Source organism: Typopeltis vanoorti, chromosome 25 (assembly GCF_054136105.1).
Source record: "Typopeltis vanoorti isolate ZY-2024b chromosome 25, IOZ_Tvanoo_1.0, whole genome shotgun sequence".
Lineage (NCBI taxonomy): Eukaryota > Metazoa > Arthropoda > Arachnida > Uropygi > Thelyphonidae > Typopeltis > Typopeltis vanoorti.
Window position 1 is genome coordinate 17,440,748 of NC_143573.1, and position 27,673 is coordinate 17,468,420.

Consider the following 27,673-nt stretch of genomic DNA (forward strand, 5'->3'; position numbering starts at 1 on the left):
TGTGAATGGGAAATATATATATAGAAATCTAATTAATTTTATTATTTAGTTATTTTAACATAGTACATTGTTTGTATTATTGTGTTTGAACAAATGCAAAAACAGAGCAGTTGTTAGTGGATAGTTGGCTGAAGTGAATTTCTTTTTGCATAAATATCACTAACTGTGAGTGATTTTGGTTGGATGATTTCAATAGTTTATGCACTGTTATATTATTCTGTTTATTTTTCAAGGTTTTTTTTTTTTCACAAGTAATTCATTAATGAAATGTATCACTTTTAGTAAAATAAAAATATAATGAAATGTCATTTATTGATTAGGGAAGAACTTATATATATATATTTTTTTTTTATTTTAAGAATAACACCACTTGTTCGAATAACAATTTGTACACAGAAGATGATGGTTCCCAGGGAGATAAATTAAATCGCATAAAGGCACAAAGAAGGCATCCTCGTTCATTAACTACAGGGAGTAGCCAGTAAGTATAAATTTAAAAAAATAAATAAGAAACATAGAGAAATGATATTGGCATTATCATTTTTAATGGAAAATTGAATGTAAGATGCAAATGCTATGCTTCTGTGCCCTATGGTTTCATCTCCAGTCAGATGTTATACCTTTTATTTAAAAAGACTTTGTTCAAATGCCATGTAGGATGCAAGAAGCATAATTTTGCTTCTTGCATTCTACATGGCACTGCAATGTAAATGTGACCACTGCAAAATCAGGATTTTGCAGTGGTCACATTCATGTGTATAGAATTTATGCAGACAGAAAGATGTAAAAATTAGTATTATTTTCCTTAGTTGTAAGTAAAGTAAAATTGCTCTCACACATGTGTCTTTCTCTCCATAAATGCTACACAGTGAATAACAAACAGCATTTTAACAGAAAATGAGTTAGCTGGTCTCATTCTGCAAATTTTGCAGATCAGAAAATAGACTAGACAGCACATGCACTAACAGTATATGGTACACTATGGTGAACTTAACTGCCGTATCATTACAATTAGGTTTACAAAAAACCAAGTTACTTGGCTGTAACAGATCATTAGACAAAATACATCAAGGAAAATGGGAAAGTGCTATGATCCAGAGATGTGCTATCCCTACTTCACTCACAGCAAATCATAAATTTGTCATTTTATTCACATTTTGATCCTTTCTGGGGAGGGGGTGGGAAGAGGTATCCAGTGAGATAGCCAACTTCTGCATTAAAAATCTTTTGATTAATAATTGATTTCCAGTATGAATTCTGTTCTCGTTGGTTCTTGTTGTTGTTGATTTCTACTTGTATGTCACCCAACTTAAAAAAAAAAAAACATGGAAAAGTTTGGAGAATCGAGGAGCTCATGTTGTTGCTCATGATGTAATCTTTAAAGCATTTCATTGGATAATTACCAGATTGACATAATAGGGGTGACTGAAACAAAAAAGACAAAAACTGGTGAGATCATTCTGAGCAATAAATACAAAATGTTATATTCAGGCAATGACAGTCAAGAAAAAGGGGTAGTTATAGTATTCAACACTAAATACAAAGCTAATCTTGAATGGCAGGCAATATCAAGTAGAGTGATGTGGACAAATATCAGAAAGGGGAACTGGACAATGAGACTTATTTGTGCCTATGGTGGTCCCACAGATGGTTCTACTAAGGTAGAAGTGGAGAAATTTTTTCAGGCTTTAGAGAAATCAACTGACACAATGAAAAAGGAAAAGTTGGTCCTTGTTGATGATTTAAATAGCAGAGTAGGAAATGACTGTCAGACATACAAAAATATTTTTGGAAAATTTGGAAAAAGAGCAAAGCTGATAATGATGGCAAATACCTGTTGGATTTCTGTTCAGGACATGGACTGGTTATTACCAACACCATTTATGAAATAAAAATGTGCACAAATTCACTTAGAGAGAGAAAGCAAGGAATAAGAAATGTCTCATTGACTATGTTATTGTTAATAATGATGTTTTCTCGTTGCTGCGGGACACCAAAGTGTACAGAGGATTCGAAATTGGAAGTGATCACCATTTAGTCTTCACCAGGAAAAACACTGAATTTCATATTGAAAAGAAGAACATGTATGAAAGTTTTACAGTGAATAAAAGTTGACCAGCTCTCAGATGTGAATTACAGACTAAAATATACAAACATTATTCAAGAAAAAATGAAGGAGTTTGAGAACAGGAACCAAACCTTGGAGATTCATTGGCAAATCCTGAAGAAAACATCGATTGATTCAGCCAGATAGGCATGTGGTGAGGTTGTCTTCAAGGATAGAAAAATCAGAACTCCATGGTGGACACAGGAAGTTAAAGCGGCAGTGAAGGAAAAGAAGAAAGCATATCAAAAGTTCTGGCAAATAAGTTGGCATGTTCTCTTAGAGAATACAGAGAAAAATGTAAGAAAGCTAAACACTGTGTAAAACTTGCTAAACAAAAGTCATGGGAAGACTTTGGTAAGAACATAGAAAACAAATATTAAGAAGGTTCAAGATACTCTGGAGCATGTTGATGTATGGAGCAATTACTCCAAAAAATTGCTAAATGAAACAAGCAGTAACAGCACAGTAGTAAAAACACTCAACAGGTATGCAGTCCATACATATCCATACTTGAAGTAGAAAAAGCCATCAAAAGCCTGAAATGTGCAAAGGCAACTGGAGTAGATGATATTTGACCAGAAATGCTTGAATATGGAGGTATAAAAGTCTTACAGTGACTGCACTGTATAGTTCAGAAGGCCTGGACAGAGGGATGAATTCCAGATGATTGGAGTAGAGCTTTCATAGTACCCATATATAACAAGGGAATATAAAATAATTTGAGAATTACAGAGGTATTTCCCTACTGACTGTTCCTGGTAAGATTTAAGCAAGTATACTTGAGAAGGATTGCGGAAGGGAATTTTAGTGAAGAACAAACTGGATTCAGGCCAAATAGAGACTGTCTGGATGAATTTTCCCTTTATGAAAAATAATTGAGATATCAATGGAATATAACAAAGATCTGTATTTAAGTTTTGTAGATCTGGAAAAGGCATATGAAAAGGTGCCAAGAGAAAAGCTATTCAAAATGCTACAGTTGTATAGTGTCGATGGGGCATTATATCCAACAATACTTAGTCTTTATTTGAGTTGTAAGTCAGCAGTTAGAATTGAAGGAAGTAATAGGAGAATGGTTTAATGTTAAATCTAGTGTCAGACAGAGATGTACATTATCCCCTCTGTTATTTGTTATATGGATCACATTATGAAGGAAAATGGTATTAAACGTGATATCAAAATTGGAAATGTTAATCTCAGCTCTTTACTTTATCCAGATGATGTTATACTTCTACATAAATCCAGTAAAAAGTCTGCAAGATTCCATGACTAAATTGCATAACTTCTGTAATAGATATGATATGAACCTCTGCAATAACAAGACAAAGACAATGAAAATAGGCAGAAGCACTGAAAATATTAACTACACTGTGAATGGAGAACCTATAGAACAAGTAAAACATTTCAGCCACTTAGGCACAACTTTTATCGAAATTGGTAAATTAAATATGGAAACAGACAACAGAATCAACAAAGCTGGTTTGGTAGGAAGTCAACTGAATAAATTTGTATGGAATAAGAGAGAAATTTGTCAAAACACTAAATTAGCTGTATACAAGATGTTCAAGCCAATTTTAACTTATGGATCTGACAACTGGGTTAGAAATCAAACACTTGATGAAAGGCAAGAGACTGCAGATATAAGAGTCCTGAGAAAGGTTAGCGGCATGAACAGATGGCATCAATGGCAATATCATTTTAATGTTATTAGGAAAGGATATTAGGAAAGAACTTGACATTATTAGCAACTAGGAATGTTAGCATTGCTAATCTCAGGTCACTGATCTAAGGTCACTTAAACAGAATGGGAGAGGAAAGATTAGCAAAACAAGTGTTTTTCTGCCAGGTTGGCAGGAAAAAGACCCAGAGGAAGACCAAGATATAGGTAGATTGATACAGTATAAAGTGCCTCAGAGGACAGAAATATAAAATCTGATAATGTTGGAGTCTTGACATATAACAGATTGATTTGAAGGAAAATTGTTGATATGAAGTTAGTAATGCAAGTTTTTCATGTAGTATGAGGGTGGTCTGAAAAGTTCTCAGCCTGACAATGAAAAAAAGGGCCGAGAACTTTTCTTTGAATTTATAATTTCAAAATTATTTTTATTTTTCAACATAATCTCCCTTAAGACTAATACATTTATTTCAGCAATGCTGCAGCTCAATTATCCCATCCCTGTAGTGGTTCTCAGTAAGATCTGCAAAATATCTCTGTACATCTCTTGATAGTCACCTCTTGATTCGAAGAAATACGCTGACCAGCGAGGAAGAGTTTTAGTTTTGGGAAGAGATAGAAGTCAGAGGGAGCAAAATCTGGAGAATACGGTGGATATTCCAACAATTCATAATGCAGATTCATAATGCTGATGAAAGATGATTATTTTTTCTTCTGCAAACCGGATCTTTTCTCACGAATTTTTTCATCTAGTCTGGTTAAAAGATGGGAATAATATTCCCCATTATTGTTTTCAAGATAATTAATAAACAAAATGCCTTTAGCATCCCAAAACACCAATGCCATGACCTTTCCTGCTGATGAAACCAACTTTGTCTTCTTTGATGCTGAATAGCTAGCTTCTGTCCACTGTTTTGACTGCTGTTTGGATTCTGGTGTGTAATGGTGAATTCAAGTCTCATTCATAGTAATAAATCGACACACAAAATCAGTTTTATTCTTGTTAAAACGCTCCATGCACTGTTCAGAGATTTTCATGCGAGTGCGTTTTTCATCTGCTGTGAGCAAGCACGGCTCCTACAGGTTCTTATGAAATGCCTATAGTCTCAGCAATTTCACGCACTTTGACTAGCTGGTCATCCAATACCATATTGTGCACTTGATCAATGATTTCTGGTGTTGTTGTTGTTACACTTTTTGGACGTCCTTCACGTCGATCTTCAAGGCTGGTACGGCCACGTTTAAACTCGACAGCCCATTTCTTAATTCTTGAAAATGAAGGAGAAGAGTGCCCATAAATGTTTATCAACTTCAAATGAATTTCTTTTGGCAGTAAACCTTCTTTTACAAAAAATTTTATAACCGCATAATACTCAATTTTATTAATTTCAAGGGATAAAGACAACGCTTTTGTTTCAGACAGCTATATAAAATAAACTACTTGATAGAATGACTTGAAATTTCACATGAATGCTTATGACAAATGTACCAACTTAGAAAAAAAAATCTTGCCAATAGTGTTGCCATCTATGGTCGAGGCCGAGAACTTTTTAGACCACCCTCGTACTATCATAATATCCTGTACACCCCTTGAGGGTGCATGTCATTTGATGATGAAATATAACATATCTTTTTGTTTTATGTGAATCCTTGCCACGAAAGAGTAAAAACCTGTAGTAGTTCAGGCAGCAGATGATCTTAGGGTTTGAGAATCTTGTTAGATATGTGCACAGTTCTGTGCCTTCTTAGTAACTCCAGAACATTTTTCTATCTTTGTGATATTTATCTCTATATTCTTTCCAAAATTTTCCATGACTTCTGTTTTACTACTTTTATGTATAATGTATGCAGCTATCATGTAGAAAAGGAAAACACAAAAGACAGTTTTAAAAAAAAATTCAAGCAGTTTTTTTCAGAGATAAACTGTAGACTCAAATATATAAATATTATTTGTGAAAAAATGAAAGTATTTGGGAAAAAAAAAAGAAACCGTACCCGCTTAGAAAGATATTGCCAATCTGAAGATATATAACATTAGTTGATTCAGCCAGTGCAGTATATGCTGAAGTTATCTGCAAGGATAAAAAAAAGAATAAGAATTTCATGCTCCACCCAAGAAGTTAAAGACAAGTTGAAATCACATTGAAAATTTCTGGAAAGTAGGTCAGCAGGTCCTCTGAAACACAGAAAAAAAAAAGTATAAAAGGCTAAGCTCTGGCTAAAAATATGTAAACAGAAGTAATGGGAAGGGATGCTTTTGCTATGAAGATGAATATCACAGAGGTGGCAAAATGTTCTTTAGGCTGTTGAAAGCTTAGAAGTGGAGAAGAAAGTACTGTGAAAGGAATCAGATGATAAAAGTGACTTAAAAAATTTAGATAAATATTAATACTTGAAAGTTTTTCAACACAAAAACTTTTATTTCAAAGACACATTTTACACATTTCATTTTACACAGGTATGTTAATAAGTATCTTTCATTTTAAATCCTATGAAATTTAACTTATAGCTTAGTTGTTACAAAGGGTCTGCTCCATAACTAAAAATAGCTTAGCTTTTCTTTACTACTGTAAGATAAATATATTCTGGAGATTCATATTTCCAAATTTAGGGACACAAAACACGTGTAACGCTTTTTCCAACCGGGCATAGATACGGAGCACTTTAGCTGATGTAAACTTCTTCTTTAGTTTAATGCAGTTGGGTATTAAGTTGCTGTCTCTACATCGTTTCAAAAAGGCTAGTCAATTAATTAACACGGATACTCTTGGAAAGGCTTAGATGTTGTTTATGCAATTTTACTAAATAGCTTAAGGAAATAACAACGTATACTAGGATATACATTAAAATAAATTTTAATACACTTCCAATATTTCGGCAATGTCACGTTGCCATTTTCACAGGAACTTAAAAAAAAGACGTGCACGCAAGCACAACAATCAGTAAATGAGGACAAAGCAGGAAGCCATTCTTTCTCCTAAAAGTCCTGATGGATTTTGTTTGGCAAGGAAAATTCTATAAACAAATAGAGTGGACAGCCATGGGTTCTCCACTCTCCCCACCCTTCGCCAACTTTTATAAAGAGAAAGCCTTAAACTCTGCCCCACAAAAACCAACCATATGGCTTTGCTATGTTGATGATGTGTTCGCTATTTGGTCACATGGCTCCGATGCACTCCTCTCCATCACACACTTAAACAACCAACACCCCAGAATCAAATTTACCCTGGAAGAAGGGAAAAACAACTGCTTTCCTTTCTTAGACACACTAGTCACTCACCAGCCTGATGGAACCATGGTTTTCTCAGTCTATAGAAAACCCACCCATACAGGCAGATACATTCACCAACAATTCCCCCCCCCCCCCAACAATATGGAGTCATTAAGACATTACACAACAGGGCTAAACTTATCAGTTCAAATGACAATGCCCTAACCACAGAACTAAACCACATTCTCAACACTTTCTCAGCCAATGGCTATCCCCAAAAAAAGTCCAAAAAATATTGAAACCAATAAACCACAACCCTCCTCACAACAAGGATTACTCTAAACCATCGCCATACCCTATATCTGAGGCATCTCAGAAAAAAATGCAAAAATCCTAAAAAAACATGACTTAACGTCTTGTTACAGACCATATAAAAAATTGGCATCCCTTATCCGCTCTACTAAAGACCAACCCCCCCCCTCCCCCAAGACCTACCTGGTGTATAGCAGGTCCCATGCAGGCAGGACAGCTAATATCAGCATTTCGAAACACAAGGACTACATCCAGTTTCACCAATACAGCTACTCTGGTCTTGCAGACCATGCTAGATACCCACCATAGAATACGGTGGAAGAAAGCCACGATAATACACCGTAGTAAATTCAAATATGAAAGGCTTTTCATGGAATCAGCCTCAGCCCTAAGAAACAATCCAAATCTCAACAAATTTGGTTGCATGAGACTGCCCCAAATTTGGGAAACCTACATCAGAAGACCTTCAGCCCAATTGTCCAAGAATACCAACATTGCCATCTAGGGGGCACCATCAGGACTTTTAGGAGAAAGAATAGCTTCCTGTTTCGTCCTCATTTACTGTTTGTTTGTGCTTGTTTTTAAGTTCCTCTGAAAATGGCAACATGACATTGCCGAAATATTGGAAGTGTATTAAAATTTATTTTAATGTATATCCTAGTATACATTGTAATTTCCTTAAGCTATTTAGTAAAAAAAAAAAAAATAATAATTAACAAGGAAACACACGTATCTTTAGCTTACCATAGCAGCTGCACTGCTTGTGGGTCACATCTCCATTTATTATGATGACCCTTTCTTTTAAGGTTACACGGTGATCAGCATTCATATTTCTGAATTTAGGGACACAAAACACACGTGTGTTTTGTGTCCCTAAATTCGGAAATATGAATGCTGATCACTATGTAACTTTAAAAGAAAGAGTCATATTCTGGAGATGTCTTGTTTGATTAATTTGAAAGTCTACTAAATGAGAGCAATGGTACAGAGGGAGAAAATATTCATAAAAATAATGCAGTTAGTATTACATATCAATATTTGAGGTAGAAAAAAATAAACACAAAACCTAAAATGTAGAAAGGCAGCTGGAGTAGATGATATTCAACCAGAAATGCTTGAATATGGAAGTGTAAATGTCTTATAGTGGCTACACGTAAAAAATCTCTTTGTAAAAGACTTTTACAATGAGATTCAAATAAACTGTAAATGTTTTACTAAATGTAAAACATTTACAGTTTGGAATCCAGGAACAAGAGAGAGAGAGAGAGTGAACTGTTAACTTCCAATTCCATGGTAAATTGTATTATTGAGTATTGGTTGTTGAGATGGTTCAAGAACTCTTGGAGGATATACCAAAGTTAAAGTAATCGTCATCCTGAAATTCCTGATATCATAATATCCTTTACATTCCCTCAGGGGATGTAAAGGATATTATGATAGTACTGTATGAAAAAGTTACTTCATTGCTAACTTCTGATCAACATTTTCTTTCAAATTAATTTGTTATCTGTCAAGATAACAAATTAATCCAATATTATCAGATCTAATATTTCTGTTTTTCTAAGGCACTTTCTTGTTCTTCCTCATGGTCTTTTTCATGCTAACCTGGTAAAGAACTCTTGTTTTGCTGATCTTTCCTCTCCCATTCTGTTTAAATGACCATACTGACTGAGATTAGCACTGATAACAGTGGCAAGTTTTTTCTAATATCCTCATTTTTAAGACAATACTGATATTAATGCCATCTGTTCACTCCACTAATCTTTCTCAGAACTCTTATATCTGAGGTCTCCAGTTTTTCATCAAGTGTTTTATTTCTAACCCAGCTCCCAGATTCATAAATTGAAATTGGTTTGAATACTCTCTTGTATGCAGCTAGTTAAGGATTTTGACTAATTTCTCTAAAATTAAAAATGCTTAACTACCTCTATAATTCTCACAATCCATTTTATTTCCATTTTTATAGATTGGAACTATGAGAGCTCTACTGCAATCATCCAGAATTCGACTCTCTGACCAGTCCTGAATTATGTAGTTAAACTTCTGTAAACCACTGTATAACTTCTGTACCTCCATATTTGAGCATTTCTGGTCAGATTTCATCTACTCCAGCTGCCTTTCTACAGTCCAGGTTTTGGATGGCATTTTTTACTTTAAGTATGGATATGTATTCCTGACTGCATTCCATTTGGAAGTTTTCTACCACTGTACTGACACTCCTTGTTTCATTTAGCAATCTTTCCAAGTAATTTACTCCAGACATCTAGAATATCTTGATCTTTAGTTTTCATGTCACCATTATCATCTTGGATTTTTTTACAGATTTTTTTAAGTTTTTTTCAATAGCCTCCGAGTATTTTGCTACCTTCTTGATATTTATTTTCTCCGTTCTTACCAAAGTTTTCCCGTGACTTTTACACAGTGCTTTGCTTGCTTACATTTTTTGCTATTTTCTCTAAGAGCACAAGCTGATTTATTTGCCAGGAACTTTCAATATGTTTTCTTCTGTTTCTTGATTGCCTCTTTAACTTCCTGAGTCTATCATGGAGTTCTGATGTTTTTATCTTTACAAACAGCCTCACCATATGCCTCTCTGCTGAATCAATCAGTGTTTTCTTCAGGGGTTTGCCACTGGATCTCCAATGTTTGATTCTTGTTTTCAGACTTTCATTTTTGCTTGAATGAGGTTTGTGTATTTAAGTCTACAGTTTGCCTCTGAAAGCTTCTCAATTTTTATTCATTTTAAAACTTTCTTACACACTGTTCTTTTCAATATGAAATTCAATTTATCCTGCTCAAAACTAAATAGTGATCACTTCCTCTTTCAAATCCTCTGTATACTCTTGTTCTGAACCAGTGGGAAAATATCGCTATCAACTATAACATTGTCAATGATACTTTTTTTATTTCTTGCATCTTCTCTCCATGTGAATTTGTGCACATTTTTATGTTGGAACATGGCCATGTTATAACTAGGCCATGTCCTGAACAGAAATCCAGCAGGCACTTACCATTATTATTATCTTGGGAGAAAATTATTATTTATTTTATATTATTATTATTATCTATATGTCTGGTATTCTTTCCTACTCTGCTGTTTAGATCTCTAACAAAAGACCAACTTTTCCTTTTTCGTTGTGTCTTGGTTTGGTGCATTAGAGAAGACAGCTGTCTTCTCTAATGCACCAAAAAAATTCCTCTATTTCTTCCTTAGTAGAACCTTTTGTGGGATCATGGACACAAATAAGTCTCATTGTCCAGTTCCCCCATCTGATATATGCCCAAATCACTCTACTTGATAGTGCCTGCCATTCAAGAAGATTATCCTCATATTTAGTATTGAATACTATAGCTACTCCTTCTTTTCCCTGTACCTATAGTATTCAACAGTAAATGATTTATTATTATTATTATTTCGAACAACTCCAAGGAGTCAACAGACTCATCGAGGGAGGCCCTAACATCATGTCAAGAACAACTATTTGACATTCACACAGTATCTATTATACCTTGCCTTTAACTCATTCACAGCCATAGCACCCACAACAGACTCAGGCAGCTTATTCCACTCATTCACCACTCTCCAAGTAAAAAACCTAGCTCTAACACCCTTGCTAGCCACATTCTTGCCCAGCTTCCATGTATGGCCTTTAGTCCTCCCACCACCAGTCCTATTCTCAAAAATATCTTCTGAATTAATCGTATAGAAACCCTTCAGTAATTTGAATGTCTCAATCATATCACCTCTTTTCTGCCTATCAACCAATTTTTGCAACCCACAAGCTATCATCTTGGTCACTCGTCTCTGGATCCTCTCCACCTCCTTTCCATCAAGAAGAAACCCTGGCGCCCATATCTGGGCACAGTAGTCTAGATGGGGTCTTATCAAGGCATGATACAGAGGAACAATAACTTGTTTGTCTTTGCTTGTTAAAGTATTTTTCAGCAACCAAGTGATTTGATGAGCTGATTTAGCCACTTTTGCGATATCTCCCCTAAACTTCAACTCCCTATCCACCAACACTCCCAAATCCCTGGCCTCGGCAATCTCCTGGAGTACAGTTCCACAAATTTGGTATACTGCTGTTAATCTTTTCACCCCAAAATGCATAACCTTACATTTTGCCACATTAAATTGACATCCACTCTCCTTAGCCCAGTCCTCCAAACTATCCAAATCATCCTGCATTTTGACATCCTGTGCATTCACTATTGCTCTACCCAATTTTGCATCATCAGCAAACAAATGAACTGTTCCTCTCAGATCCTTTCCTATATTATTAATGAAGAAATTGAAAGGTAATGGTCCAAGAACAGAACCCTGTAGCACACCACTAGTCACAGGCCATCTTTTGCACTCTACTCCTGAATAAACCACTCTCTGATATCTCTCCATCAACCACCCTCCTATCCTTCTCACCAACCCTATATCCATCCCCATATGTTGCAGTTTACTGATTAGAATTCTATGTGGTATCCTGTCAAAGGCCTTAGCAAGGTCCAGCACACCACAGCACACCACAGCACACCAGCACACTGTATACCCATTACCCTTATCCAGTTCAGCCTTCACTGTGTTATCCAACGTGAGCAAGTTCCTGAGGCATGATCTACCCTTCATAAAACCATGTTGTCCTCTATACAGTATCCCATTTTCATCTATCCAATCCTGTATTTTTTTCCCTTGACTACTTTCTCCAAGACTTTGACAACGATTCCTGATATGCTAATTGGTCGGTAATTTACAACAGCGGTCTCGGAACCTCCTTTATGCAGTGGAACTATTTTCCCCTCTTTCCACCCCCTCGGGACTAACCCAGACCCGAGACTCAAATTAAACAAAATGGTCAAGGGCAGTGACAATTCTTTAGCGGCTTCACGTATGACAGGAGCTGGTATACCATCCAATTCCACAGATGTATTGACAATGAGTTTTTGTAATAGACTACTCACTTCCACTTCATTCACCACAATTCCCGAATAATCTATTGGTTCATTCATTCCTCCAATGGCACCACCTGGATGATATATTCTTGCAAAGTGCTCACTCAGTAATTCAACTATATCAACTGATTCGGTTACCTCCCTACTATCGGCATTCTTTAAAATCATTCTGCCATATACATTTTTTTCTTTTACTTGCAACATATTGAAAAAACGGTTTGGGATTCTCTTTAGCCTGCATGGCTAACGTTCTTTCATAATCTGTTTTTGCTTTTCTTACCACACTCGTAACCCTTCCCGCCTGCGCTTTATACCATTCATGTGCCTGCCGGTCACCTTTCTCCTTAAATTTTCTCCATAATTGTTTCTTTTTTTTGCAGTTCAAGCTTAATGGTGTTATTCATCCATTTAATCCCTACTTGATTTATTATTCGGACTCTAGGTATGCAGTCAGCCATTGCTTCATGCAAACACTTCCTAACTGCCTCACATGCACTATCAACATCTAGCCCTTGCAGTTTTACATGTCATGGCACTGAACCAGTCAAACTCCTAAGCTTGTCATACTTACCAGCCCGATAATTCCACATGTACCCTGTCTTAATTGTAAATTCCACACCTTTAGCCACCTCTCAAGTCAAGACCCTATGATCACTCTCACCAATTGGTGGCAACGTGGTCATATTCGTTACAGCCAAATTCTCAGATGCAATTACTAGGTCAAGCACTCTCTGACCCGTAGTATTTTCCATTACATGCTGTCGCAGATAGTTATCCCTTAATAATCGCATAAAATCTAATTCCTTCCTCCCATGTGTCCTCTCCTCCTTCCAATCAATGTTACAATAGTTGAAATCACCCATAATAATTACCCTCCTTCCATTCATTTCTTCTATTTGCTTATGCATACTATCTCCACCATCTATTCCATCACCTGGTCTATAGCAGCACCCAACTGTATATTTTGTTCTGCTAGTTTCAATTTCACACCAAATAGCCTCAAATGTGCTCTTTTCTCTATCCTGCAGTTCTGCTTCTATTCTCCTTGGCTGTAGCTCATCAGCTATCATCAATAACACTCCTCCCCCCATGTTATTTTCCTGTCACTTCTGAACACACCATATCCTTCACATTCAATCCCACTAGCTATATCATCTTTTGTCAGCCATGTTTCACTAATGCCAATAACCTGTGGTCTGGAAGTGCCAACCAAGGCCAAAAATTCTTCCTTCTTGTTCCTAATACTTCTGGCATTAGTATACATGAATTGCAGAAGCCCATTTGTCCCATTTATATTTATAGTCTTTCGTACTTGCTTGGGCATATTACACACATTCATATACTCAACTGTCTCCCTAATACACTCAACCGTCTCCCTAAAGTCTGCATATCTACTACCCCCCCCCCCCAATAACTCTTGTTTCTCTGATTCTGCACATCCTCTTCCACTACATTCGACAACACCTTTTCAAGTCTCCATACACCAAATCCATTCAAATATAAACCATCCACATCCATCTTATATAAATCTTTTCGCCCATTGAACTCACTCCACACATCCACAAATTCCACACCACTCGTCCTGCATAATTCACGCATAAAGTCATTTGTAATTATGGCACGCCTTCTATACTCTTCACTGTCATACCGCGGAAACAGACTCATCATCCTAACTCTCTCACTCTTCTCTTTTGCTACCTCAAGCAATTCCTTTACATCCTCACTCATAGCTTTTGTCTCCTTTCAAATCATTTGTACCTGCTACCACTATCAGTTCTTTCACCTGCTGCTTTTGCATTCTTATTGACTCGCTTACATCATTAACATTCGCATCAGGTTGGTACGATTTTGTTAAACTCTCAACTAACACACCTCTTACTAAGGAATCACCATACAACACTTGCTCTTTCATTTTGCTTTCTCTCACTATCATACTCTTATTTTTTCTATCATACTTTTGCTGTTTATTAGTCGGTATGCTCGGTAAACATTTTTGCCAATGCTTCAGCTGCCGATTTGCCCTGTGTATTTAACTTTACTATATTTCCATGATCTATTCCTAAAGGAATCTTGCTTTCAAAAATAGTAAAAGCTACATCATTCCTTCCATCTCAACAAGCTGATTTACTGTGAATGGAATCATCTTCACCATTAACCATGCAAAACCTCAACAGATAATGTTATTGTGGCAGAATATCAGGCCTTACAACATCTATGGGGCGTTGTGAGCTACTAAATAGCACATCACTTTTCTTCCATCTAATCCTGTGTGAAGGGGTGCCCAAAGTGTGGTTTGCCAGTCCTGACTTACCATAATAATGGTTGCAAATGTATTTTTTATGTTCTTCCAGATGGATGTTAACAGATCTTCCTGTCTACCCATAGTAAGCCAAGTCACAGGTAACTTCATACACTTCTTACTAATTTACTAATTATTACTGAAATCAGTAATAATTAGTAAATCCAATTATAATAAACCTTATAAGTAATTATAAGGTTTATTATAAAGTGACACTAAATTTTGATAACATAAAATATTTGTTATATATTACTGCAGCCAGATTATTTTTTCTCTCTCACATTCTTGCTAAATTTAGCATTATGTATGTTAAGCAGAATTGATCACTTTAAACTTAATTCCATCTACTAAAAAAAATTTAATTTTTTGAAAGAGAACATTCTGCTCATTTTGTATTCACAGATTGGATGAATCTCGTAGCCATTACCGCACAAATTCTCAGCCATTGAGGACCTTACCTTGTCAAGTCTCTCCTACAAGAAGTTACACTTCTCCTCTGAAACCATTACGAGATACCTCACGTATCCATACTCGAGTGATTGCCACAAGTAGTCCCACAGTTAGCAGGCGACAGTGTAAACAACTTGCTTGTATTTCTTCTCCAAACAAAAGGTCTTTGTGTGATTTTGTCACTTAGAATATATTTATAATGTGAATTATGTATTAAATTAGAAAAGTTGTAATTTTTATAATATATTTAAAAAGATAGAATTTTGAAATACTCAATTATAAACTTCCCTTTACATTGCATTTATACATTTTACATTGAGACAATATAATAACAGGGACATTACACTTTATTATTCAATGCCAGCTGTATATAAGTAACACTGGAAAGGAAGAATATTGATAAAGAATGAGAAAAAGGAATGTGCAGTTCAGTAATTGGAGAAATGATTGGTAAATGAATATGGAAGAGACTTGATAGAAGTATGGTGAAGAGAATAAGAGACACAAGAATAATATTATATGGGGGTGTAATAAGATTACACAGATAAAAAGGTCTAGTTGTGAGTAAAATTTAGCAAATTTCATAGCATATTTCTTTCTTATTTCCAGTGAAAAGTAAATTTTTTTTCTCATCTTAGCCTGACTTACACCTCTGGCACATTCATACCTTTCAAAAAAAACAAAAAAAAAACTGTACCTTTATGATCTAGATGCTGCTTCTCACCTGTTGACTCTGATAGATTCATTTGGATTGCAAGTTTTCTTTCTGATCATTTACTACATAGCAGGTGAATGGATACTCCCTTGAGATTCCCTCCACCAACAGCAGAGTACCCCTCTAGAAGGACTACTTTCTCTCATACTCTTTTTTCTACACATTAATATCCTACTCTTACTACATCAGCTCTTATCCATAGTTTTGCTGATGATAGTATGTTTCATTCTGCTTTTCCATTTGGCAAGCCACCCATCAAGATCTATCTACCTTAACCAATGTCTTACATTGATGTCTTTTCTTGTTTCCAGTGAAAAGCAAATTTCTCTTCTCATCTGAGGCCAACTTATACCTCTGGCACTAACATTTTACATCCATACCCTTGAAAAAAGTACTTGTTTATTTCAGAAACTTCTCACCTGTTTGACTCTGAACATTATAAATCCCAGATTTGCCCAACCTCATAATACTGGTCTCACATTTGAAGAGAGAGATGCAGTAAAAGGTTTTCTAAAAATGCTTGTTGCTGTCTATTAGAGGGCATTCTGCTTAAACAGATGATCCTACCTGTGACAATCATTTATTAGCTTTCTTACAGAGATTCTGCTTCTTCTGTATGCCTTTTTCTATGAGTATTTTTACTCTGCATAATGAAACTGGCTGCTTTTATTCCTTTACTTTCCTCTAAGTGTGTAAAACATGAGCAGCTGCATATTATTATTCATACAATTCAATTTCAAAACTACTGAACCAGTTTTTTTAATCCTTGTCTTCTTTCATTCCATCTGACTCTGTTCTTCAGAACGGCTTTCTCATGCCACTTATCCCATATACTGTGACCTTCATGAAACATCAACAGCATTCTTCTATCTCCTTATTACTTGCAAATAGATAGTAGTATTGTGTTATAGGTTTTTGCAACTTCTCGTGTGTGTGTGTTTGATAAATATATATGTGTGTGTATATAACAAACAGTATGAAGAATAATGTTGGTAGCATATCAAAATATTGATCTCAGTTATTTAATTAAGAGGGAAACCGGTAACTAAGTGACATAATTAAGTGATAGAATGTTCATTACATATTGAAACACCATCACTGGCAAGCCTCAAATTAATTTTGCATTGAGTAGGCTACACAGCAAGGTTTCCAAGTTCTACTGCTCCCTCTTCTTCTTACAATCATTGCAGGGATGCCAAACATACTGTAGTGATTCTAACCCCCCCCCCTCCAAGCCATTCAAGGACACAACAGTATAGCGATTATGAAGGTCAGCTGCCAGATAGCATGGGATTAAGCCTAAGATCAAATAAATTTCCCTTAAAAAAAAGTATGAAAAACAACACAACTGTACCAAAATCTTTCACATTCATTGTCTTAACACAATTGATGTGCACTACCACTTAAAGACATCTAAATCTAGTCTTTATTCTCACAGAACCTCAAATGGTGGCCTCAACAACTGTGCATCAACTTCCTAAACTACATTTGGCGTGAGTCCTTCCTACACAGTACCTGTAGATTTGTCATATCTCTGATATTCATCATTAGAAAGTGCCAGGGCTAAGCCTCAAATCATTTTTATATACTCTGGTGGAAAATTTCCTTGTCCTATTCAGTTAGGTGTGCATTCATTTTCTGTCTCTATAAGTTTCCAAATTCTGTTAATTCTTTCTGGCCCCTTTCATTATGGGGCATTAAAATTCTCTATTCTGCATACCCAGACAGTGAGGTTATCTGCTTTGGGTTCATTAACATTTACAACTAAATAACTTCACTTCGCATTTCCACTGATTAGTATAGAAAAGATGTCAAGATATTTGCAGTCAGTGGCATCCAAATATACTGTGGATATCAGCTCTCCTCTTGTTAATTCAAACAAATCTTCAAAATAACTTTAATCTAGTTATACTGTCTTGTGTATTTTGGCACTATAATGGTACCAGATGAAATGATGCTATGATTTCTGCTCTTTCTTTCCTTTGGCTTGATTACCATGTTTGTTCTTCTGATCCAAAATACACTCTCCATCTGAATAAAGACCATCTTGTTACAGTTGTTAGAAATACAAGATAACTTACTATCTAAGCCTTGTTATTCCACCAACTGTGCCACTTATGATATACCCGATTCCCCCCCCCCCCCCCTTCTCTCTCTCCCCAGAGTGCCTCAAAACCAAAACTAAAGCCTCACATTGTGGCATGTAGCAGTTATAATAAGATCATCAGGTGATCCCTTGCAAAAAAGTCCTTAGGATGCAAACTGTTTTCCATTCACCTTTCTCAGACAATGAGGTTATCTAAATGGTACTATCATAAAATTAACCAAAGAGAGCACACCTCTGTTTCTTTCCTTCCAACTCCTGCATGGATGACAAAACAAAGTATAATCCCCACTTTCTTCTGTAATGAATAGTTATTTATTCTTATTTTTTATTTATTTATTATCTTTTTTAAAGTTAAAAACAGAGATCTTGTATAGGTGTTCTGTCAGTTTGGATAAGTATGTTCCACACAGCATTAGAAAGTGAAATTATATGTTATAGGTATATGTGGATGGTAGTAGATATTCTTTCAAGAACAAATTAATTTGAGTAACATTTCAATGAGTTTGTGTACTGAATTTTACTAGCGGATTTCTTTTTTTTAGTGTTACTTTGAGAAGATATTAATTACCCAGTTGTATTCCTGTAACTATATTGCTGATTACAGATATGTATTAGTTTGGAGATTTTTGTGTTTTCTTTTCATGTTTGTTTTTTGATTGTGTGATGTTATTTAAATTATTTTATGAATTTTAGGAGTTTATAAAAAAGTATATACTTGTAACATAAGCATATAATAAGGTATATTTTTCTTACATAAAATATGTCAGTAAAGCAATTAATTTAAAATTTTATATGAATAAAATCTCTTAATTTATTAAAACTAAAGCCAAACGGAACTGTAAATTATTAAAAGAGTATATTTAAGTGGAATTGAAGGGATGTCAGCCAATGATCATATTTCAGTTTAGTAAAAAAAAAATTACAGCCTCTGTGGCCTTGTTAATAACAATGTGATACTCTTCGGTTAAAAGTACCTGAGTTAGTGTGTTTGGTCTCCAAGCAACAGACTATAGGTCTGATTCCTACCATGGGTATGGATGTGTGTCCTTAAGTGAGAGCTGAATTTTGTTGCCTAGTGTGAGACCACTACTCCACTTACTGGATTGGAAGCTTAAGGTGGCTTTAAAAAGTTCCATGTTAGGTCACTAATGTGTGGCTTCCTTATGTCAAAAAATAAATGACAAGATATAAATATAAAATTAATAAAAATAGAACAAAACTCATTAGCCTTCCCATGGTACTAACATACTGTAGGTTTACAAACTTAAGTGGGTGGGAGTCAGTTTAAAAAAATAACACCATCTTATGTTGTTAATTCTAAATAGTACATGTGTGTGTGTGTGTGTATTTACTTGAAATCAATGCTTTCAACAATTATCTCCCAAACAATTCTAAAAGGCAAATGATAGTAATTGTCAAAACATCACACCAGTAATGACTGTCATGCATCATTTGCCTTTTAGAATTGTTTGGGAGGTAATTGTTGAAAGCATTGAATTCAAGTAAGTTGAATGATCTGATTAATCACTTCTTAAGATTGTTTAAGTTTCATTATTGGAATATCCTTAAGAGATATTTCCAAGAGCCATCTACAGGATGCTCTGTTAGGATGGAGTAGTTTCTATCCATCAAAATCCTAATAGTCAGTAAAACATTGCTTCTATCCTATATATCAGAAATCTTTTTGTCAAGATCACTGCCTATTCAAGAGTCACAATATTAGAGTAACTTACAAAGCCTATCCTGACTATCTGTAGCTAGCCTCCTGAGATCTCCAAAAGACAATAACCCTGCTTACAGAATCTGGACGTTTATAGAAATCCATGTTCTTGTGGTATCTCTTATATGTGTCAGACAAATGTTTTGAAATATGAAAGAAGGAATGTCTCAGTAACATGTCATATTGGAGGAAAGAAAAATCTGGCTTGTACATGCAAGGCAGAAAAATAGTATTTCCAAGTTTTGTTTTAATTGGCAACCCTTTCTTAATTTACTACCCTGAAAAAAAAAAAATCCATTGGTCTTTAGTGTGCAAAACTAGTTGGTGTATAATCTATTTGTATATAATACTAATTATGCATGGGCAGAAAGTTGAGAAGAAAGAAAAAAACTTGTTAAGATTAAATGAATAATGGCAGATTCTTCTTTTAGAAAATACATAAAACTGGAGACTGTTCCAAAGGACAGCTGTAGAAGGAATTAATGAAGAAAAAATTTGTTCTGAGTTTAGAACTGAACTGGGAGGCAGTATTGGATAGCTCTTACTCAAGTTTTAACATTTAAATGAGAGAATTACTGATGCCACATTCTGACCAACAGGGATCATAGAAGTATTTTTAGAAAACATTGAAGAAGAAAAAAATGTTTTAATTAGTGGAATGCCCTTCTCCAATGTGAGAACAGTATTTGGATAGATCTCTGATTTGTATTGAGCTAATAGCTGTTTAGTAGTAATGCCTTGAGTAGAAAAAAAATAGGGGACGAGGGGAGCTCTGAATGCTACCAAACCAATATTTGTAATTATAATAGGCTTATACCAATAAGCAGTGTAGGCTAAAGTTATCTGAAGGAAACAAATGTTCTCTATCCAGAGATTTGGGTGTTGCCAGAAGTAAGAATGGAAGAAAATCCCATTGAAGAATGGCTTGGAAATTTATTGTGCAAGTCTTGTCAAATGAGAAAGAAGTGCAGTGTACTATCATCACCAAAAAATCCCATTGAAGAATGGTTTGGAAATTTATTGTGCAGGTCTTGTCAAATGAGCAAGAAGTGCAGTGTACTATCATCACCAAAACTGGATGGGATTTGCAGTCTACTGGAGAAGGTTATTTACTGATATACAGAAAGAAGAAAGTAGGAGGTGAAAGAACAATCTTCTGTAATCCACATTACAGTGTTTGAATATAAATATCCATTCACTATCACATGTAATATGTAGTGTGTGTGAGAGAGAAAGCTGCCAATAAAGTTGAAGTCAGAAGATATGATTGGAACTTAATAAGCTTTTTAATTGCCACATAGTCAAATCCTTTAGAACAATCACATCGGATAACCCAAACTTTTTCATGCATTTGTCCAAGGATGAGCAGCATAAACAAGAAGATAGATGGCCTGTTGACACCTATAATGAAATTTGTGTACTGTCTATTTTATTAGTTGAGAAGTTTCCAGAGCCTCCATAGCGCAGTCAGTATACATGAAACCCTTTAGTTGGAAAGACTTGGGTTCGATTATCGTCAGTGACGTGTGGAACCTTTATCTGGTCTATTTCGACTAAAGGTGAGTTAGTCAGTCTCATACAGAAGTAGAATTTTTTCACCCAGCAACTTGGGTTTTTTTCATCCCCCAGAACAGGCAAACTGGCCTGTGAATACACACATCTACAGACATAGGACACACCTTGAGGCATAGAGCTAACCACCTTATCCTCGATACAGTAGAGGTTAAATGTAAAAAAATCCTCAACACTGCAAGGTAAAAGAGGAGGGAAGGAATAAGAAAAAGAGAGAAGTTTCCAGGAGGTATACTAATTGAGTATTAATGATTTTTCTCTCCATTCCACTTTAGAAAGAAGTAAGTGAAATAATTGAAGTGATAATTTGACGGTAAAGATTTGTGCCACTTCTTGAAGTGGGTAGAATATAGACTGATTTCGAAGTTGTCGGATACTTAAGAGTGGAATAGGAAACAGTAACATGAATAAAATGAATAGGAAACAATAAAATGAAGTGGGTAGAATATAGCCTGATTTCCAAGTTGTCGGATACTTACCAGTGGAATAGGAAACAGTAACAATAACAAAAAAAAAAAAAAAAAAAAAGGCAACAGGAATCAATTCTGGTGCAAACCTTCAGAATAATCAAAGAAATACAATCAGGACATTTTATATGCAGTTTGGATAAAATTATTCTGATCTCTTTCTGATGAAAAATCAGAGGCGGCATTGAATTGCATGTTTGGAACGATAGGTGACCATTTACCAAGATCATTGATATAAGAATTAGAGAAAAATTAAAAACAAAAAGCTTTTTTATGCAACAGAACTATGTCAATGACAAAGTGGTGGATAAGAAAGTTTAACAAAGTTTACATCCAATACCAGAACAGTCACTTAACACATCCGATTTCAGTTTTGGATGTGTTGATGATTTGCTTGCTGCTGTCTCAGAATTTTCTATAAATATAAACAGAAATGGAAAATTTCAATGAAACCAATTGTGATATGCCCAGCTATTTTTATAGTCTTGATATGTTTCTTAGAGAACCAAGGCTTAGATAATGCATGAGAATTTGAAGTGAAATGGGGAATGACAGTTTCTTTACCAGTAACAGCTGGTTCAGTAATGTGTTCACTGGAAATGTTTGAATCAGTATTGAAAACATTAATCCAAAGAATCCACCCAACAAAATGAAGTATTGAAACCAAAAACGATTGTTCTACTTGTCATTCTTAAAATGTCACACAACAAATTTAAGAAGGTGGCTGTGCATATACTTATCCATGTGAAAAGAAATCAACACTAGATTGTGGTTTAAATTTCCTAGAAGACAAATGACATAGATCCTGAATATACTTTGAAGAGACATTAGTGACAAAAAAGATCTGGAATGTTTAGAGAGTGGTTAACATAGTCTGCATTCTGGTAATCATGTGAACAACTTGTGTCAAATCATTGGTGATAGCAAATAGTTTGGTGAATATAACTTGCTGGATGAGCACAGCTGGAAAAGGAAAGCCTGTTTGAGTTCCAAGCATTAAAATTTCCAAGGCAGTGACTTCACTGTTAGGAAAGGTGGACTTGAGAAAATTAACATTTAATGAAGTTAATCTAAAAAAAAGTCCGCGCGGTTAGCCTAGTGGCTTTGCGCTTCGCAACCATATGCCTGGGGAAGGAGTGTCCTAGGTTCGATTCCCATCCACGACGTGAGGAGCTTAAGGATCTTCCTCAGCCATAGCCAAGTTAGCCGGTCTTGGGCGTGGGCAGCAGGGTTTTTTCCGCCAGTTTATCTGAGGTTTTTCATCCCGCAAGCAGGCAAACCGGCCCCGTGAACACACAGGTTACAGTCATAAATACTTACGGCAAGGAAGGCAATGGGAAACCACCTTGCTTATCATCTCTCCCTAGAATGGTAGTATATAGCTACCCTCCCGCGGCCGTATGGCAGATGGGAACCAGAAGAATCTAAAAAAAAAAAAAGTTCAGAATGGTTGTCGCATGAAGAGAATGACAAAGAGAACAACTGAATTAGTTAGATGGATCATGGAGATTCTTTGCCAACTGAATTAAGAGCAAGGTGGTTTTAAATTGGAAACCCTGACATGATATATCACAGCAACTACATGTATAAATTCTACTGTTAGTACCAAAAGGGAAAAAAAAAGTCAAAAAGTGTAATTGGAAAAGCTGAGCTCAACAGTGCTTGAAGAAGTGAAATTTGCTTTTCTCTTAGGAAAAGCATGGTGGTTTTGCAGATTGAAGATCGAATTGGACATTATTAAAGATTATTTGTGAAGTAAATCTGGAGGCTTTGGGAGGTTTGTCTTCCCCCCCACATATAATCTATTTTTCTTTGACTTGTTCTGGTTGTTGTTTGAGTTCAAATTGGAAGTGCAGTGTACACTAATTGGATTCTTTACTACATCTATACATGGAGAGTTTGACTAAACTCCTCTGAAAATTATGACCTAAACAGTTTTTCATACATCCCTCCCCTCTCCAAAAAGGCACAAGTGTGCACTCGCTTCAGGTAGAGTGCTACCTGAGGTAAGAGAGTGCTTACCTGTGCCTTTTTGGAAGGGAGTGTCTTTTATAATCAAGCTTCCTAAGTCAGCTTGTGAAAAAAAAAAAAAAAATTGTCTGTATTTGAATTTGCCAATCACATTATAATATATGCCATCCTTATATCACACATCATTTATAATATATATATTGCTGTTGAAGCACTTTCTTCTTGAGATATTTTGAGTAGATTAATGCATAAAATAAAATTTTTTTGTAATTTGATATTACACAGAGCTCCCCAAATGTATATACTATAATATGAAGTATAAAGAATTAATTTTCAGTTATCTGTAAATAATATATATATTTTTGTGTGTGGGATTCAGTGTTTACTACTGCTAGCCTATTTGTGAAGAACATGTGCCCTGTTTCATCTTTTGCCAGACTCCAGTGGCTTCCTGAGCTGCAGCCTCTGCACCGTACATTCAGGAGAAAACGAGTTTCTGTCCGTTCACCTCCTCGGAATGCTGACAGCAGTCCAAATTGTGCCAAAAACTCTCCTTATCATCTTCAACCTTTAATAAACCCTCCCCTTCCTATCAACTTGTCTTCCTCCAGTGATACTTTCATTGATTCTTGTTTTGGCAGGACATTCTTGAGACATTGTCCTTCTCCACTGTAAGTAGTAATATTAGTAGTAGTCTGCCTGTGCGTCATAGCTACCATTGGCCTTGATCCATTTCTTGTTCGTATTTGTCGCTTTCATTTGCTTTATATATATATATATATATATATATGAGGTTAATTTTATGTATTTATATTTTTTGGATTTCTTGCTTCAGGCACCACTCACCAACATGTTCTGCAATTTTTCTTTTGGTTGCCAGTGTTTGCTTTTTTTTATTTGTGATGTTTCATATTTTGATGCTAATGCTATGATATTAACCGTTTTCATTGGCACCTCTTACACTGTAAACATGAACAATAAATCGGCACAATTTTTGTTTGGCACTTTTTTTTTTATTTTTAACATAACATTATTCTTAGAAATTCACAGAATTTATTATTAATAGGACATTGTAAATTAACGGTGTTTGTTTATTTTAATTTTCATTGTAAATAAAATATTTTTCACCTTTGATTGTCTTTATAAATCATTAAGTAATTCTAAGAATGAAAAATACTTTACCTTAGTTCATTACTGAAGTTGAATTTTATTTACAAGGTGAAATAAATTACTTTAGTTTTCAAACTGATTTACTATAGTAATCTGCCATTTATCTAACCAAAGCAGGAAGGCGATTTACCATTCTGATAACTAAAAGGTTGAATAATTGAAGCAGTTACATGATGCATGTTCCTGACATGCAAGAGTAATTGATTGAGGGATTGTTTTAAAATTCAGATAAATGGTGGATTACTGTAGTGACATGCATTTAGTTTTTTATGATAACTATACCCACAAAAAAATTCAAACTACATGGTCAAATTTAGCTGTAGCAAACTCATAGGGACCAGAGGAATAGTTTGTTTTAGTGCACAACTTGCTATAATGATTTTTCATTAGAACATTATTAGTCTGTGATTATAAGGCACAGACCAATGAATGCTGAATGAATGAGGCCTGTTCACTGTGCCTATGACTTTAATTGGGACTAGAGGATTGGCTGGCAATTTGGGATATAGCTGACCAAATTATACTCTCTATAGGCTTAAACCACAAGTGCATATGACGGTACAACACGATGAGGTTTCATTTCGACTGGAATGCTGCCTGTTTAACCCCCCCCCCCCGTCCCACGTTGTTTTCATCAGAGAACAGGATGAACAGTGAAAAGTCATCTAATAGAACAAACTGCAACTCAATATCTAGAAGGAGAATTGAAGATAGGAATGCTCAATATCTAGAAGGAGAATTGAAGATAGGAATGCTCAAGATAAGGAATATTAATGGAAAGGAAATTGAACTTGCAGATAAACTGGAAAAGTACCATGTGGACATAATTGGCTTTATTGAGACAAAGAAGACAAACAAGTTAGATCTTACTGTTATATGATGTTATATTTAGGTACAATCAAGGAAAGGAAGGACTGGTGATAGCATTCAACACCAAACATGAAGATAAACTTCTTGATTAGTAGGCAGTTTCAGGTAGGGTTATAAGGGCAGATTTCAGATGGTGAAGTGAACAATGAAACTTATTTGTGCCTATGGTCCCACAGAAGGTTCCTTCACATCCTAAAGAAGTGGAGGAATTTTTTGACTAATTAGAGTAGGCAGCTGACATAAAGAAAATGGAAAACGTGGTTCTTGTTAGAGGTATAAACAAAAGTGCAGGAAATAAATTCCACCAGGCATATAGGAACATTTTGGGAAAATTGGGGAACAGTGCAAGGCTAATAATAATGGTATCTGCTGGATTTCTGCTCAGGATATGGACTACTCATTACTACCAGCATGTTCCAGCATAAAGACATGCACGGTTCACATGGAGAGAAGACACAAGAAATATGAACAGCCTCATTGACTGTGTCATTGTTGATAGCAATATCTTCATGCTGGTCCAGGATACAAGAGTGCACAGAGGATTTGAAATTGGAAGTGATCATCACTTAGTTTTAAGTAAGATAAAAATGAATATCACATTGAAAAGAACCGTATCTAAGAAAGTTTTTAAAAGAATTAAAGTTGAGTAGCTTTTTCAGGTATGCTTTCGACTCAACTATACCAACATTATTGAAGAAAAAATAAAACAGTTTGTAAACAAGAACAAAATCTTAGGGTTTTGGTGGATGACTCTGAACAAAACATTGATTGATTTAGCTAGAGAGGTATGTGGTGAAATTGTCTGTAAGGATAGAAAAATAAGAACACTATGGTGGACACAAGATGTTAGAAATGCAGTCCTGGAAAACTTTTATTTGTGATGTTTCATATTTTGATGCTAATGCTATGATATTAACCGTTTTCATTGGCACCTCTTACACTGTAAACATGAACAATAAATCGGCACAATTTTTGTTTGGCACTTTTTTTTTAATTTTTAACATAACATTATTCTTAGAAATTCACAGAATTTATTATTAATAGGACATTGTAAATTAACGGTGTTTGTTTATTTTAATTTTCATTGTAAATAAAATATTTTTCACCTTTGATTGTCTTTATAAATCATTAAGTAATTCTAAGAATGAAAAATACTTTACCTTAGTTCATTACTGAAGTTGAATTTTATTTACAAGGTGAAATAAATTACTTTAGTTTTCAAACTGATTTACTATAGTAATCTGCCATTTATCTAACCAAAGCAGGAAGGCGATTTGCCATTCTGATAACTAAAAGGTTGAATAATTGAAGCAGTTACATGATGCATGTTCCTGACATGCAAGAGTAATTGATTGAGGGATTGTTTTAAAATTCAGATAAATGGTGGATTACTGTAGTGACATGCATTTAGTTTTTTATGATAACTATACCCACAAAAAAATTCAAACTACATGGTCAAATTTAGCTGTAGCAAACTCATAGGGACCAGAGGAATAGTTTGTTTTAGTGCACAACTTGCTATAATGATTTTTCATTAGAACATTATTAGTCTGTGATTATAAGGCACAGACCAATGAATGCTGAATGAATGAGGCCTGTTCACTGTGCCTATGACTTTAATTGGGACTAGAGGATTGGCTGGCAATTTGGGATATAGCTGACCAAATTATACTCTCTATAGGCTTAAACCACAAGTGCATATGACGGTACAACACGATGAGGTTTCATTTCGACTGGAATGCTGCCTGTTTAACCCCCCCCCCCCGTCCCACGTTGTTTTCATCAGAGAACAGGATGAACAGTGAAAAGTCATCTAATAGAACAAACTGCAACTCAATATCTAGAAGGAGAAGAACAAACCCAACATCAGAATTGAAGATAGGAATGCTCAAGATAAGGAATATTAATGGAAAGGAAATTGAACTTGCAGATAAACTGGAAAAGTACCATGTGGACATAATTGGCTTTATTGAGACAAAGAAGACAAACAAGTTAGATCTTACTGTTATATGATGTTATATTTAGGTACAATCAAGGAAAGGAAGGACTGGTGATAGCATTCAACACCAAACATGAAGAT

The 27,673-nt window shown here is 35.2% G+C and overlaps 1 protein-coding gene across 2 annotated transcripts in view; it reads left to right on the plus strand.

Annotated features, from left to right (window-relative positions):
- LOC150092575 (dual specificity protein phosphatase CDC14C-like) overlaps positions 1 to 27,673 on the plus strand; it is a 301,512-nt gene that overhangs the window by 256,422 nt on the left and 17,417 nt on the right. For both annotated transcript variants that reach the window (XM_090414344.1, XM_090414345.1), the window contains exons 12-13: positions 360 to 481; positions 14,954 to 15,163. In XM_090414344.1, the coding sequence (XP_090270470.1) occupies positions 360 to 481; positions 14,954 to 15,163 (332 nt within the window). The remainder of the gene's footprint in view (positions 1 to 359; positions 482 to 14,953; positions 15,164 to 27,673) is intronic.